Genomic DNA, 16,259 nt, shown 5'->3' on the forward strand with positions numbered 1-16,259 from the left:
AAATAGCTTCAGAACAGTAATGCGCCAACCCTAATTAGTGCGATCTACCGAGTAATGTTGGCGGCCATATAGGCAGCTTTGGTAAAAGATTTTGCCATTGCACATGGTCAGAGTTATAGTATAAGAATATCGTAATCAGTTTTGATTTTGTAAATCAGTTTTTAAGTTTTGTTTTGAATTCGCTCCTACCTTGATTGGTAGTAGTGTGAATACTGGATCACCCCAACTTGTGTTTTGGTTAAATCAAAGTAGGAGGTCAAGGTAGCGGTCCATGCTTTCACTTTATCAAAGCTTACGTTACCCACTGAACTTGATCCGTCCAATACAAACATGATGTCCGAAGACACAGGTGGACATTCTACGAAAGGCAAAAGAGTCAAACTTAGTTTGGTTTCATAATTTTTCTGGCTTATATCTGGGAAAAATCGGTTGCTGTCATTTCAATATGCTCCCGAAGTTTGTTCAGAACTCAAAGAAAGCTTCCCAGCTTGAAGCAAAATTGTAACACCAGCTGGAGATTAATTACGAAGGGTCACAACGAGTCCAGAAAAAGCCACCAACATTTCAATGTTTATGTTGGCAAAGTTCCAAGTTTGCTTAAATCGTGTTGTTGTTTTGTAAAGGAATCCGAAACTGAAGTCTGTTTCCTCTTAATGCTTGGTAAATAACTGCGACAGAGAAAGACAACCCCACAACCCCTGATCTATGTTACATATTGTTATACATGGTGAGTTTATATTTTATATTGTTAGCATACACACAAGCTCTCTAACCACACTGAGGGCCACTGTGAGTAACATTAGACGTGCATATTGTGACCACACTCCAGTTTATGCGCTGCATAGATTTTTATGTGTCTTGGCATACACATAAGCTCCCTGTGTACAATGAGGACCACTGTGCGCAACACTGGATGTACACGTAGTGGTCATACACCAGTTGATGTGCAGCACACAATTTCATGTTCTTAATTAAGAAAGTGAATTAAGAAAGTGCTAGCAATTACGCAAGCGTGTAACTTACATAAAAGATGGAAAAACTTGGATCTTATTTTTTCACTTACTTATGTCATTTGTTTTGGGATCGGCCTGCCACGTTTGTCCTCCGTTTGAGCTTTTGTAGCAGAATCCAGGATTGTACACGACCGTTAAGCAATCCTGCTGTTTAGTTGGTGAACATGTCTGCAATAGAAATAGAAATTAACAAGGATTAAGAAAGGGGACGACAAATGTAAACAATGAGCTATGCTGGATTACACACTTTAAGGTAAATGACCACAGACTGAGTGTAGCAATTTTTTTAAACAATATTGCTTTATGTGTTTGTTTTCTACGCCGCCACACTGGGAGATGTACTTGTCGCTGACGGCAAATATTTCCGATACTATCTCGCACGTTTGTTTCTTATTCCTTGCCATAAACGGAAGTAATTCGTTACTGCGAAATTGGCAACAAATTCCAATTGCGGCTGAGTTTTTCACATTTCCTTAGGCGCACAACCTGCGGTTTGAACAACAAAAGTCAAGGCAATCAGCGCAATGTTACGGAAGTTTTTGGTATTTTTTGAATATTTCCTTGACTGACTTTATTAGCTGATGCTGACGATTTGCCAAAGTTGCCCATTTTTGTTTTCGAAGTAACAAAACAGTTTCAGCGAACTGCAACACTAAAATAGCTTGGCTACAACTGCATGAGTTACGTAAACGAATTTGCAACAAGCCAATGGCGATTCTATAATTGCCCAGCTCGGGGCAAACTTAACCTGCCTTTGATGGTAAATACAAGCAAGCCAAATTTTCAGATACACAGTTGGATATCTGTGTTAAAGAATTCTAAATTTTGCTTTAAATTCTACCAAGAGGCAACAAGGTGAAACAAGGTTGAGACAGAGGTGTAGTTCGCACTATTCAGACCTGGGCCTAAGGGCTTACGTTTCTATATAACGGACTTGATTTGGATCTGACACAAGGTCACAATTGTGTCGTAATATTGCTTTTGTAAGTTTAACTTTCGGGCTTAATTTGGGTTGTATTCCAAAATAAGGAGCCGAAATTTCGGGTTAGCTGACAATTTAGGGTTGGCATCCTAAATCCAGCTTGAAAACGTTGCACAACCAATAACGTTAAACTATAAAGAAATTTGAGCGTGCTGTAAGTCACAGCGTTATTAGATAGCGTCACGCAAATCGTCCCCTTGTAAAAGTGAGTTTACCCCGGTAAGTGACGTAATAATGACATGGGGCAGCTGAAACGTTAAACTTCCGGGGTGACGTAATATCCTGGGTCGTGCTTCTAACTTTGATTGCTGTAAAAACTTTCCAACTTACATTTATGTCTCCGGTAGGGGACGTGTCCACACTTTGACCGAACGCGTCGCCGGGTTGAGCGCCAGGAGGAACCACCGACGAACATTTCGTTTTTGTGGAGGTTTCGAACAAGTTTGCGGAAGAGCACGAAAGTATATCACCCGTGGCTGTAACGAACAAAATACATTCAGAACATAATTTATTACAAAAGTAACATAGAATACTCATGACTTATAACTTCAAGTGGCATTAGACCAGGGGTTCCCAACCTTTTTTCGATCTCGTACCACCTGGACGCTCTGTACTGCCACGCGTGCCACTTGCAGAACAACTAATTTGATCGAATCATTTTTATTCAGAAGATGAATATTGGCCCACAAAAATAACACTAAAGCACCACAATTGAATTAAATGATTTAATCATAAACATTACTGCCAAGGTAGTGGTGTATATAGAATACATCGTGTAGACGTTTCGACAATCTCTGTTGTCATCATCAGTACATGTTTTCAATCAAGCTGTAGAACACGGTATATAAAGCACCACTACCTTGGCAGTAATGTTTATGATTAAACTACTTTTCAAGTCCGTGCATAGTGTTCCTATGAATTAAATGAGATTTTTGTTTTTATTTACTGTAAAAAAAATGTAAAGTTGTGAATCCAGGTTTTTGCGAAAAGTTGTGAATCCAGGTTTTTGTGAAAAAAACGAAAGTTACTCGCGTACCACCTGAAAAACCTTCGCGTACCACAGGTTGGGAACCCCTGCATTAGACGATATAACTTGCTGTTAGCATCAGTTTAAGAGAAACCACGAATCCAGAAACTGAGTTTGATATCCAATCAAAAAAACACTCCATGGGATTTATTTTTTAGCCCAACCTAACTGTTTAGGTGCATAAACGATGTTAACGTATAGCTTGTTAAAACATAAGCGTGTTTCTCTTATCTCCATGTAAGGTCTCTTCGGTTTGCAGAATGTACATAAGACAATCACCTGACGTTGTAATTATTTCTAGCGCAGAGCCATTATTCATTTACATTTACACTGTGCAAAAAGTGCAAGCCACCTAACTAGGCTATTTCATACTTCCCTTTCGACTATTTGTTCTTCCTACACTTCCAGTTACTTTTGTTAGTAATTGTAATTTAAGTTTAGTTGAAGGTTTTCTAATGGATTTGCATCAACAAGGAAGGAATTTTAAAGTGCCATTCGACAATTTGTTGATCAACATTGTTGAAATACAAACCATGCTCTGTATTGTGCTCTATTTTAGGGAAGTATTGATCAATTCGTAATTTTTAATTCGTAATTTTTTCGAGTAATTTTCGACTGTAGCGTACTCTACCTTCATTAGCTTCAGGAGACGAAGTTCGTGAGATGATTCCAGTTGTTTGACTTGAACTTGTTGTCTTTGGAGCCCCAATAGTGATACTAAGGATAAAATAATAATAATATTACCTTTGTTAGTTGCATTCGAATAAGGAATTGACAATGTACATGCCAACGTTGTTGTGTTTTCGCAATAGCAAGCTGAATTCGACCATGTTGTCAAGTATTAATGTTTACCCCTATATTGTTTACTCTACTTTGAAACATGAAAGTTATCGTTTCACATGGTTTATATACTGGGACTTTTTTCGGGGGTAGTTTATTTTTTATTTATGGTGGATAAATGAATCAAGCCAAACCAACAGCTCAACTTGCCTATTTGCACCGATGGTGAAATCGTATCCGAAATAGGAAGGTTGAGTTGTGTCGCTGCCTCCAGTTGATGAATTCGTTTCCACACGAGGCGTTAAACCTGTGGGCAGCACTGTCGGTTGAATGAAAGCCATTGTTCCTGGGGCTGTAGCAATGTTAATGCAGTGGATAAAGTGAACGTTGATCGCAAGAAATAAACAAAGAATCCACGTTTCAAAACTCTCCATAACGCAATTCCTCTGTAGTTGATCAGCTCCTACAGTTTCTTGACATGTAGTGGATAAGAAAGGGCGGTTTTAGCAAAGGTAACAGTCAGCCTGGTTACAAAGAACACAATTATGATGCACCACAGCTGTGAAATGCTAACTTCTGAAATATTTGCATAGCAGTCAAATTACTTGGAAATTCCACCTGCAGCTATCGTGAAATTTGCACACAGCTTTTGGCAACACATGTGCGGCACCTTTTTTTTCCTACTTTCTGCACAGTACAACACCATACTAACTTGAAAACCCAATCTGGAACCTAAACTCGTGTGTTTTGCTATCCGGCTTTGGCAACATTACACCCGCTTCTTAAGTCGTGCTTCAGATGAAACCATCTGGTAAATACAGGAAGCCAGCAAGCTGAGACTAACAGGTTTTGGCAACAACAATCGCAGCTCTGTTTTAAGCAAAGCACCAACTCGCATTACTTCTTTTGTTGTATGTGTGATTAGGGACGTATTCCTGACTGACAAGCGGCAGTTTTATACTGTATTGTCTGCTTTGCACTTTTCAAACTCTTGCAACTGAGTGGGTGCACTTTGGCTAAAGGCCATGCAATCTAACGTTCCTTAAACAATTTAACATCATTCAGCTAATGTAAAAAAATATTTCATCAAAAAATCTTTCGATTGTGTCCCAATCGCAATAACAAAAACGGTCCGGACTGAATTGGATTGTGGACTTTGAAATACGAATATTCTTGCCTGCATATTTAAAATTGCTATAACCCTTTGCTTTTATAAGCACATGGTCGAAAGCAAACGCTATGTCTTGTCGTACTATAAGGATCTCCTAGTTGGCACACGAAGGAACTATAATAGCCTTGGTCGTTTTTTTAGCATTTTAGCCTAAGCGTCATCAGGACGTTGCAAATGAAAGGAAATGCGTTTTGAAAACACCAACTGATAGATTGAGCGAGCTGTTGATATTAATAAATAAAGTCATTGTTGTAACATTCTGTAAAGAGGTACGAAACCACCCAACCGATTTCAACAGACTTAGTTCAAACCAGACTTTATACGATGTCAATCGCTATTGGTATGTGCAAACAGCTTGTAGTTCTACACGTTTGTCTACCTTTTTTCAACGGCTTCGACAACTGACCCTAATGCTCACATAATATCGTGACGATTCTATCAATGTAAGCTAGCTAAATCGAAACATTTAGTTGTTTTTTTGCCTTTTCCGTATTTTTAAAGTCTGGCACTCCCCTAAACTAAATAATCCTTACAAATAATAAGCGAAACAAACTTATTCATCTCGGCAATGTCAGCAACCTAGCCTCATGTCCCTGATGTATTGTTCTGTAATGAGAAACGACCTGCTGCTACCGTTGTTTACATTCTCCTGCTTGCCTGTGCGGTAACCGCTAAATGAAGTGATGCCATTATTTGCGACTGAAAAACGACACTGTAAAAAGACAAATACGCCACGTGACTCAGGCCGGTCCCCACAGTGGTGTATGTCCTTCCGATTGTGGCAATGACAAGCGCCTGTCCCCCGGTTTATACAGGGATCATAGTTCACCGCCTTATGTACATGGGATCAGTCGCAATATAAACACATGCACCCACAGTGGTTTCAACTAAAACAGACTTGGCTCTCAGTAATGCAGCGAGTATTTGGCATCAAAACATTGCAATGGAACATATCTTTAAATCCTTACAACACAAACATTACTATAGCATTATCCAGTAAACGCAATTTGTTTGATTTAAACCTACTTAATATTATAGTTGACTGCTCTATTCTTTTCTGCATCTTCTCAACGTAACAATACTCCCTATTAAAAGGTTTGATGTGAATGTAATACAACCATGTGATAAACGTATAATAGAAACTTTAAGCAATGTCCATTTGTTTTGTTTAACCAGATACTATACCGCTTAGTTTTTTCTTGCGATCAATAAAGCACCTATGGCTTCAATGTTCGGCAGCTGGGTTTACACTAAGGTGAAAAATGAACGTAACTAAATATAATTCAGATTACCTAAGCGCTCACCTACTATTTAGGCATCGAGGTTACGTCAATGTAATGTTGGAAAGGTGTTGGAAAGCCAAATAAGATCTCCCCGAACCCAATAACACGCGTGTCACTTGAGAGCTGGTCACGTTTTTTACTGCATGCCTTCGCAAGTCTTCGTTTCAGGGAAAATTTACTAATCATGACGAAAACTTGTGACGTCCACGAGATATGTTCTATTTCCTGCCAGTGTTGCAAAGCTTACACTTTCATTGATGTTTGGTACCGAGATCAACTGGAGACAACGCTTCAAATCTGGCTTGTACTAATGAAAATTTTGTCGTTACGGAAAACTATGATGCACGAGTTTCAGCAACTGAAAACAGCTTGCATAGGTTTCTTGTCGTCTTTAGGCACTGTACATGACTAACACTATACAGGGTGACTTGTCAAATTTAATGTTATTTGACGGAAAACGCCAAATTATTTACCGAAAATACCGGAAAAAAGCTGATACAGCATAAGAGCTTATTTGACATCAGCATGTTATATTTTGTTTTCCACTCTGCATCTGGCTCTTATGTTCGAAAAAACGAGCTATAACTGACACGTTTTATTGCACGACGCCTGTCCATGAATCTTAAACCTATTTGTTAATGCTGTCATACCTTCGCCACATTTGTATTAATCAACCGTAAATTAAATGTGAGCGCACATTGGGCTCTGTTACTTAGCATGAAGGTAAAATGTACATAACGCAACGGGCAATAATACTAGTTTTACTTATTCTGCAACCACTCAACAAACCTAGTACAAATTTGATAAGCTGTTGCTACCAGGCATAATGTATCACCAAATGTGCAGTTGTTATTATAACAAGCCGACGTTTCGATGTCCCACAGGAGACACCTTCATCAGGGCAAACACTAAAAGTTATCATAAAGTTATTGCAAATTACAAGCTCCAGACAGTGCACACTGTTTTGAGACCTTAAAGCTAGAACAGTATGCACTGTCTGCAGCTTGTCATATATTTTACATTATTGCAAATTAGTTATTTTATTTCTTTTACATGTCAGGCCTGTTTTACGCTTTTGCATGAAAATACTTAGGGCTCTTATTCAGTATAGCTTCTTTGTTTAAATCCGATTGTAATTGTTGTAAAACGGAACAGAAACAGGAAGTATGGCACGCGAACAAACAACAATGAAGGTCATGTGCCCTTCTGGGGGTCATTTTACAGGGCGGTAAATTCCACAAACTGAGGCACGTCACGTGACAACCGCTTCCTGACTGCACAAGCTCTTATCACGTGATGATTAATTAGGGGGTTTCCCTGTTGCGACATCCGCTTAGGTGTCGGTCGATTTGTGATGCAAAATATGTTGCGCAAATAAGATTAATGTGCTGCTGACCATAGGATGTTCGCAATTAAGTCTTTCCGGCATCCGAGTGGCGTCAATACGTTCATGCAAAATAAGCTTATATACCACCCTTCTGCATGCAAATACTTTTATCGGATCCTCGTTTCGACATTACCTAACTCTTATTCATTTGATATTACTTAAGTTTACACTTATTATTGTTGGTTTGTGGTAATAAGTTTTGTTTTCAAGCATGCTTCCTCTTTCAAGAAATTTGTCTTTTAAAGGAATGCCATTATCCTAATGAAGGCGTCTCCTATGGGACGTCGAAACGTCGATTATTTATAATAAGAACTGCCGGAAGAGCAATACTCGTTCATGTTTCATTCTGTTAATCTTTGGAAATAAAGATCGACCGGTAAAATCTTCTGATAGCTTTCACATAATATCAACAAAATTTCCCCATAATTTTGGATACGTCAAACGCTGTTAACGATTAAAACAATAAAAAGTATAACTTTTGCTTCAATTCTGCCGTAGTTGGCTTATTGTGTACGTGTCGTTGACAACAGTTCAACGATAACAAAAAACATAGTGGCAAGGTGATATCATTTCATAAAGTTAGCGCATTTTCACTGTCAAAACATTCACAGAAAGTTTGTAGTACGAATAAGCCGGTAATAAATGATCGCATTCGCTTCCATTCGTTCCAAATGATCCAACGTCTCTTAACTGAACCTAAAATTAATAAATAATGTTGCAAATGTCAAATTAAATCACCATGAAAAAATGAATCTTACCCCTTTTGGTGTGTTACAATCCTCTTTCTGCATCGCAACGACAAGGAGAACAGAAACTATGTATTTCCCATTAACACACTACAAGCGCACAACACACATACACAAACCCACACACATACGCACATAGGCGAAACATGTACACTGTACACATGAGCATCGCATTTTTTTGACGTACCTTTTTGCTCTCGGATATAGAAAATCCAGTTTCTCCAAGTTTCAGATTATACACAGACGTGCTTGATGTTGCTGAGCCACCTAAATATAAACAAAAACTTTAAAACCTCGCTGCAAAAGGGCATTTGATTTTGTAGACATGAAAACAGAATCATTTTTATCGCATTTGTAAAGTTCCAACCTCTCTACCACAACTAGTGGATGCACTCTGCATCTGGGTTTTGCCGCTAGGTGATGCATACGAAATGATTTTTCGTGGTCGCTACCTGCATCACTGTGCAAAACTTGGCCGAATGGTCTGGCGCGCCTGACCCATATACAGACATAAAAAACCTGATCGGGATTCGTCCCCGGGAGTGTCCTGGGTTCGAACCCCGTGAAAAAACAATATTGTGCAAAATATCCCAGTAATTCACCAGTATCAAAAGCGCAGACCAAAACCACATTTAGTTTCTAGCGATTGTAACGTTATGTTACTAAACCGTACAATTTGAAGGAACTGATCATTCAACTGATCAACGACTGATCGGGACACTTCACCTGATAACCCATGTATTTTCATTGTCCTTGTTGTTTACTCATTCAATAATGGAACTGTGATACTGAAGTGACTATGTCAATAACATTTGACTTGACTTGGCTTGATCATTTGAGATCCAGACGAAGCTCATCTTTACTACTACCTATGCAACCCATACAAATTTACCAACATTGTTCAGCAGATTACGAAGACCGTTCACTGTACCTTGACCCTGCACTCGTATGCCCATGACGAAATAGTTTAATAAACAAGACATGCCCTGAGGGTTGCACCGACCAAGAACACCTGTGGCCTAATTACGATGCCACGAAAAGCGCCGTTACACCCGTGGCAGTTGGGCACGGTGTTTGTAGCAGCAAATGTCTCAGGAGTAACAAGTAACAGATTTCGAAAACAGTTACAGAATTAGCAACACAGTTTTCAGCACAGAAAAGGCCGTTACTGTTTGTGCGGTTTAGGCTTTTATATTCTGCTAATATATTCCATGTAAAATTATTTGACTGATTTTGTTTCGACTGACTTGGAAATTTTTTTATACTTAGTTATTTATTGTCATACACAGTGCTTGTTAATGACCATGCTGTCTGTTGGAGGGTCTGAAACTGATCAGTTTTATCACTCTTAAATTAATTAACAACAAGTTTAAAATCTTTTTACCTTCCAGTGCGACTTTAAAGATTTCCCCGCGAAGTTCGGTGACGATTGCCTGAAGTTGACCGAAATCAGAAACATTGTAAACTCTTGAAGTGCTGTTGCCTCCGTTTGCGATTACCTGAAGGTTTAAGAGGAGTTTAATTTGACAATAATTTGTTCACTGATATAGGGTCAACTCAAGGTAAAGAGATTGTGTGTTTTGTTTACAACACAACTTTCGATAACTTGCTCTTTTCAGAATTTATATGAAAGACCGGAAGCAGGGTGACAATGAAATGTAGAAAATTAGCAACTCCCCACTAAGTCAATTACTGGAGTTGGAACATGCTACTTTTTACTTCCTGTTCTGTTTTGCATTAATATGGAGTTGCAAACAGTGCCATTTCTCTAGCAGATTCTTCAATTGCTTGGTTCGAAGTCACAAACAACCATTAGTATTTACCATGTCCGCTTAAACTCGCCTTTTTACTGTTTCTATTGCTTTTTGGTTTTTATATTCATTTATTTAAGAATGAAACGAGTTGCTTTCGAAACGTCATGTTTCACACTAATGTACTGGCTTGTTTTATTTCTGGTTAGAATTTTCAAAACCGTGAGTTGTGTACCTAAATACTTTTGTAATTAAACTTGTAATTTAAGCCTTTTTAAGCAGTTGGGCAGTTAAACTACACCTTTAATTCATTTTGGTCAATATCTTGTCCAACACCAACAGCAAATGTAGTGATTCCCATTGAGCGGACATAATCAGCTGATGATTGAATTAGGTGGTTGTCAGTTGATCTGAAACAAGACTCAAATATAAATTTCTTGATTGCGAAGATATTGTTTCGTGCAGTAGCGTGGAAAATGTATCGGACAAAGTTGTACTAATTCATGGCAATATATATTTACAACAAGCCCTTTCGATCTTTTACAAACTAAATTAAATACGATTCCCCGAATATACGATATTGATGCAAGGTTATTTTGAATATCTTTACAGTTATGACATTTACCTTGACATGTAATATCCCTTTACCAACATTTTCGTGCATGCATTGCAGTTTAGTTATTTATGTTGGATTAAAACGTTAATACTTTGTGGAATTTTCAGTAAAACCGTATGCGGAAGTAGCGGATATTCTTATTGCAGATGGTCCAGTGCTATACGTGGTGTGATAATGAATGCGACTGGAGACGATATAAGATGAATAAGTGCCAATGACAGACCGTTTATTATTTGTACTTAATACAATAGGAGATAAACACATGACGGTTTGGGAACTGTTGGCTTACCTTCCGTCGGTGAGTAATATCATGATTTGGGATGTGCCCGATTTTCCGTATCTCCAAGAGCCTTTGAAATCTTCTACCGTCTTGTTTAAGGCGTGGGCGGTAAAGGTTTGGGATCCAAGTAGGTCGATTTGAGATACTTTGTTCTGCAACGCAATTTGTATGAAATATTTCGGTTCAGTCATTATGTACTAGCTAACACTTTGACTTTTTTACTGAATATACAAATGTTACAAAACAAGCGGAAGATTTATGACTGATTGATAAAACAATTTTAAAATGTAAACAAATTTGCAATAAGACTATTCACTTGTACGCCGTTAGAAGTTCCTGTGTTGCATGTTCACTATATGGGGGAAAGATATGTTGCAAAGATTCGCGTTTTTATAAACTTAAGGCGTTACGCTACAATAAAGTTTTTCTCTCGTTTGTCTTCTGGTCGCTTTAGCAGATGTACGTTCATATATGATAAAACCCAGGCCATGTTAAATATTTACAAAAACCGTTACTGATAAACTGTGACAAATTCAACTTGCTACTTGTGGTAAGTTACTTCCGTGTATTCTATTTTCTGTATACTCCAAACCTTCTTACGTTATAAATGATTAAACATCCGGTTTCGGAGATTTATCACTTGTTCGATTATTGCCCTGAAACTGACTCGGTTTCGACTTATTCACACTTACATTGAAACAAGCACGAGTTTTGCATTCACCAAGAACCACTTCAGTCGAAATTTGACTTTTCTTCTTGCTGTAAACCAAAAATAGCGATTGAAAACCCGATTTTCACTCATTGTTAATATTATGTGAAAGCAAAAACTCTTAAACAAAACACGCTCACCAACCAAACTATAACGCAAACTTTACATGAAGTGCATGTCGTGTTGAGATGGAGTATGTGATTCGTTTTTATTGGAGTGTAATGGTTAATGCAACATGTTTGAACCGTTTCAAACCATGACGATTAGTAAAAAGAAACCATTTATATTTATAAAAAGAAAGCATTTATGTTTATGTTTACCAAAACAACTTTACAAATACCATGAGGGAGAAGAGAATAAAAACGAATTTCAATTCTAGTGATACTTATTCACCCAACAAACAACTATCATAAATTTTTGATTTAATGTGTTTTGCCACTAATATGTTTTATAAACATCACAATATAAAAATTTAAACACCTGTGGTAGGAATATTGAACGACTCCGATTTGATCATAACCGCTTTCAATGTCGAAGAACGAAGCCATGTCCATGGTCCAGTTTTTAACCACCACGAAATCGTCACCAATTGAACCCGACCCGTCCAGAACAAACATGATGTCCAAATTATTGGAACAACCTGTGAAAAAGTTTGTTATATTTTTATCATCGATAGGCGAACAACCTTGAATGCGTTAAGGGTCCGCCTTTTGAGCTGCCTGTTTTATTGTTAGTCTGTTGGTTGGATTTTTTGTTTGATTTTTTGGGACTTCGGTGACTTTAGTTTAGTTTGAACAATTGGAACCACTGGGTTGGAGAAATGCTGTTTAAGTTTCCCGTTCAAGAAAACACAAGCGCCTGAAACAAGAAATAAAATCCACAAACTCGCAAACCCAAGATAGTTGCGCTAATAACGCAAATAAATTTCCCACAATCTGTGACAAAAACCTTGTTTACGTAGTGGGGAAACTGGAAGTGATGGATTGACGTCACCATCGTGACGAGTTTCTTTATTTTTGCTCTCGCTTGATTTCTCTTTTAGTGATAGATAGAAGGAAGTAAAAACCTTCCTACCTGTTAAGCTACTTTGTGGGTCTGCTGTCCAACTTCTGCCACTGTCAGTGCTGCGATAACAAAATCCTTGATTGTGGTTTGCATTCTTGCATTCCTGTGTACGTGTTGCGGAGCACGCCTGCAAAGTCATCCATAACTTTCACTATTCATGAATAAAGTTTTTTCAAGATACAATCTGGGTTCACCTATATACGGGTCTGGAGTGGAGCCTTCGACATTTTTGGCCTACAAGTGGTTAATTCTTCAGCCTTTATTCTACATATTTGTCAACATTTTGTAAAGTCACTCGTTTGGAAATGAAAACCGTCATTGTAAGTTAGTATTCCAAACTTTTGACACAAAACTTTAGGTATTTGTTGAATTAATCACAGTAAAAAGGTTTTTAGCAACTACTAGTTCAGAATCATAAGAATTTACAACTATTTTTATTTGTATTCAGAAGGCGAATTATACTTGTGGCCTGACTTCCTTAATTAATTGCTCTATTATTATAAATACGATTGCGACTATCAAGCGATGGTAATTTAAATATTTAAACTTTTTTAATTATCCCAGCCAAGAATCTTGAGTGTGTTCGGTTTCCGTTCTAATGGAATAATTAAATTTGACCAAGAAGATTACGTTTTCTATAAATAAGCGTTAAGGGCTTCCAGATTTTACCAGAAAGTAGGTTTAATAATTGTAACTGTCGAAAGCAAAGCAAACACAATTTGCCAACGCTTGATAACATTTGTCAAGTTGCGGTATTAGTAGGCTGTGTTTTAAAATTGACTGTATTTGTTTCACTGCAATGAAGTGGTCCATGGGTTTATTTCATTGGAGCTAGTGGCCCATGGCTTAAAACGGGTTGGGAACCACTGCCTTAGGCGACCCCAGACAAATTGTCAGGCAACCCCAGTTGAGGTGGCGACCTTCAGGTTGGGAACCGCTGGTATAGAACATGAAGCTTCAGCAGCGAAATGGATCATTCTCACATTCTTTGGAAAATGACACATTTCGCTGTCATAACGTCATGTCCTAAGTATATTGGGTTGTTTGTTTCTCGTGTGAAACATTTTCGTATAGTATTAGGCAAAATGCATTTCTTGCAAGATGCAGTGCAATTGCCTATTTGAATACTATGGAACGGCCAGTGCATTCATCAATAATAATGAATATGGAATAGGAATACCTACACTATACAATAGGATTTAAATACTCACTGTCATATATTCGGAGTATGAGAGACTAAGACCAAACGAATCCCCAGGTTTGGCTTGTGGAGGAGTAACATCCGTACACGATGACTTGTTTGTGTTAAGCAAACTTGCATAGTCGCATATAGAGATCCTCCCTGTATAAAACATACTTTTACTGCCCGAAACTTTGTTTCTAACGATTTCAACGTAATCATATGATGGCGTTGTAAATATGAATTGGAATGAAAATTTGGATAAAAACACTGGATTTTAAGGTTTTTTGTAAGTTATCATTCCATTTGAATAAAAAACTGAATATGCATTTTAGGTAAAATATATTCAACGTAAACAAAACGTTGACGGCTTAATATAGAAGTACAGTGCTCAGTCTGTGCATTGCATCAACTGATTTGTCCATCCCATACACTGAGTTTCTTTGGACCTGTGATTTTTGCATTATACTGCAAACGGTAAATCAATATATTTACTTGCTAAACTTTAAATTACATTGACAGGGTGTTTAACAGGGCACAAATATTGCTATTTAGTTTCTACGATGAAAGACGAAGTTTTAAAATGTCCTTAAAAGTTAAACTTCCTGATTAACAATTCGAAAGCTGCACGGGTTTGGACATGATGTCACATGTTATGCATCATTATAATATTGTTAAGAGCGCCTTGCGTGTCACCAAAGCCAGGATGTAATTGATTGCATTATGGGCTAGTAATACTACGAAACAAGTAATAACTTCCGCATACCCGTCGCTCTTTGAACATCTCCGTCATCAGTAGAATTTCCATCACCTGACGCCTTTGGTTGTCCAATGACCAATCTGTATATCGGCAAACCTTGTTTAATAGGCCGCATTCATATGGAATTGTGTTGATTGGTGTGATTCGTATCACTTTGTACTAAGAAGCTTGTGTTTGAAAGTCGTACATTGGGTAAATACAGTAAGGCCTTATCGGTTGACATGTTTTCATACAGTATTACAAAAGACTCTTGACTGTGGCGGTTTATGTTAAACTCTTCATTCGTCAATGCGTTGATGCCAGTCTTTTAATATCTGTTTCTGCTTCATAAGAGAGATTATGTTTTGCACAGTATGTTATTATTCTGATACAGGCCTCTCGTATGGGACGTCGAAACGCCGGTTAATTTGTACCAAAACTTTCGCGTTTATTTGTGAGTGTTCGGTTTGAAGTTTAATCACTGTACACGAAAACAGAAGAGTCGTTGATTCTTTACTTATGGAAGCAAACTAACAACAACTTTTGCCCACAGAAAACTTTAACTTACTTGTCAGTCCCAAATGAGATCTGCTGGCCATAAAACGTCGATGAAGAGTTCGGAGATACTTTGCTTGTAAGATACGTTAAGGCCCCGGGATCCAGAGCAAGAAATCCCCAACTAACTTGAACTGACAGCATTCCGATAATGCAGAACCCGAATAAACTTAACTTGTACATGTCTATCTCTCTGTGCGTGTGTGTCTTTTCTTTACTTTACGAATAAAACACCGCAAAATTATCATGTGTTTAACAGAAACCAACTGTCAAGTTGTTATTATGCCTGGCAGCAATTTAACAGACACATATAAAACACTTAAGTCTAAAAATGTTAAAATTTTTCTACTTATTTAGTGGATGTAGTGATACCACGCATGTTTCTTCTATAAACTGCAGCAGCGAACTTCGTAAAAAGTTTCTAGAAATCTGACGTTCTGGCTCTTGAGCTTTGATCTTACGCTAAAAACCCAAAGTGCCTTTTTCATTACTTTCTCGCCTGATAGCGGAAGAGCTGGCTAATAAACACCAGCTGATTGGTTGCGCGCGAAACTGTACGTGCAAATTTCCGCGAATGACACACATCAATGTCCAAAGCATTTTTGCAAGAACGAACATATTCACACACGCTTTTTTAACACAAACACACTTGTCTCACTGTTACACATTTGTAGACGTGAACACGGTTGTCAAACATACACACTTGTCCACATGGGCAAACATACACACTTGTCCACATTTGTATGCGCGTACATTTCTCGTACCCACAAACACATTTGTACACGCTAACAAACTGTGCAAGTTGACATGGTGGTCAAACACACGATCTTGTACCCACAAACACATTTGTACACATTTACAGGTTTGTACACGTAAACATACTGGTCATAATACACACTTATGCACATAAGCGTCTACGCAAACACATTTGTACACACGGAGTCTAAGTCATACATGCACATACAACGCATCAAA

General features: G+C 38.0%; 2 protein-coding genes and 1 long non-coding RNA gene across 4 annotated transcripts in view; all 3 read right to left on the minus strand.

The window, feature by feature from the left end:
* Positions 1-16,259, minus strand: part of LOC145203871 (integrin alpha-1-like) — a 57,231-nt gene that overhangs the window by 37,146 nt on the left and 3,826 nt on the right. The window contains exons 1-5 of one of the 2 annotated variants that reach the window (XM_080076219.1): positions 4,013-5,584; positions 3,654-3,739; positions 2,326-2,471; positions 1,064-1,181; positions 190-358 (exon numbers count right to left, since the gene is read on the minus strand). The exons of the other annotated variant lie outside the window; for it this stretch is intronic. Of the exons in view, the coding sequence (XP_079932345.1) occupies positions 190-358; positions 1,064-1,181; positions 2,326-2,471; positions 3,654-3,739; positions 4,013-4,236 (743 nt within the window). The 5' untranslated portion in view covers positions 4,237-5,584. Of the gene's footprint in view, positions 1-189; positions 359-1,063; positions 1,182-2,325; positions 2,472-3,653; positions 3,740-4,012; positions 5,585-16,259 lie in introns of those variants that run through there. 2 annotated transcript variants of the gene reach the window in all.
* On the minus strand, positions 7,977-9,337 carry LOC145203872 (uncharacterized). The gene is made up of 2 exons (XR_013853411.1): positions 9,116-9,337; positions 7,977-8,656 (listed from the first exon to the last, which is right to left on the minus strand). It is a non-coding gene; the product is annotated as an uncharacterized LOC145203872 (long non-coding RNA).
* Positions 9,669-15,561, minus strand: LOC145204526 (integrin alpha-11-like). The gene is made up of 10 exons (XM_080077117.1): positions 15,298-15,561; positions 14,757-14,830; positions 14,022-14,152; positions 12,820-12,937; positions 12,226-12,385; positions 11,654-11,795; positions 11,046-11,188; positions 10,442-10,550; positions 9,774-9,888; positions 9,669-9,718 (listed from the first exon to the last, which is right to left on the minus strand). Exons 1-10 carry the CDS (start codon positions 15,465-15,467, stop codon positions 9,669-9,671), a joined length of 1,212 nt encoding a protein of 403 aa, XP_079933243.1. The 5' UTR covers positions 15,468-15,561.

The sequence above is a fragment of the Phallusia mammillata genome, chromosome 8 (assembly GCF_965637545.1).
Source record: "Phallusia mammillata chromosome 8, kaPhaMamm4.hap1.1, whole genome shotgun sequence".
NCBI lineage: Eukaryota > Metazoa > Chordata > Ascidiacea > Phlebobranchia > Ascidiidae > Phallusia > Phallusia mammillata.

Bases quoted from the DNA above. Each gene is read 5' to 3' on its own strand.
- LOC145204526 (XM_080077117.1), bottom strand. From the start codon at position 15,467: ATGTACAAGTTAAGTTTATTCGGGTTCTGCATTATCGGAATGCTGTCA. The intron at 11,189-11,653 runs GTTTAATCATTT...ATTGCGTTGCAG, and splicing joins ATAAATCTCCGAAACCGGAT to AACAAAGTATCTCAAATCGA. The intron at 9,889-10,441 runs GTGTAGTTTAAC...TTAAACCTTCAG, and splicing joins TTGACCAAAATGAATTAAAG to GTAATCGCAAACGGAGGCAA.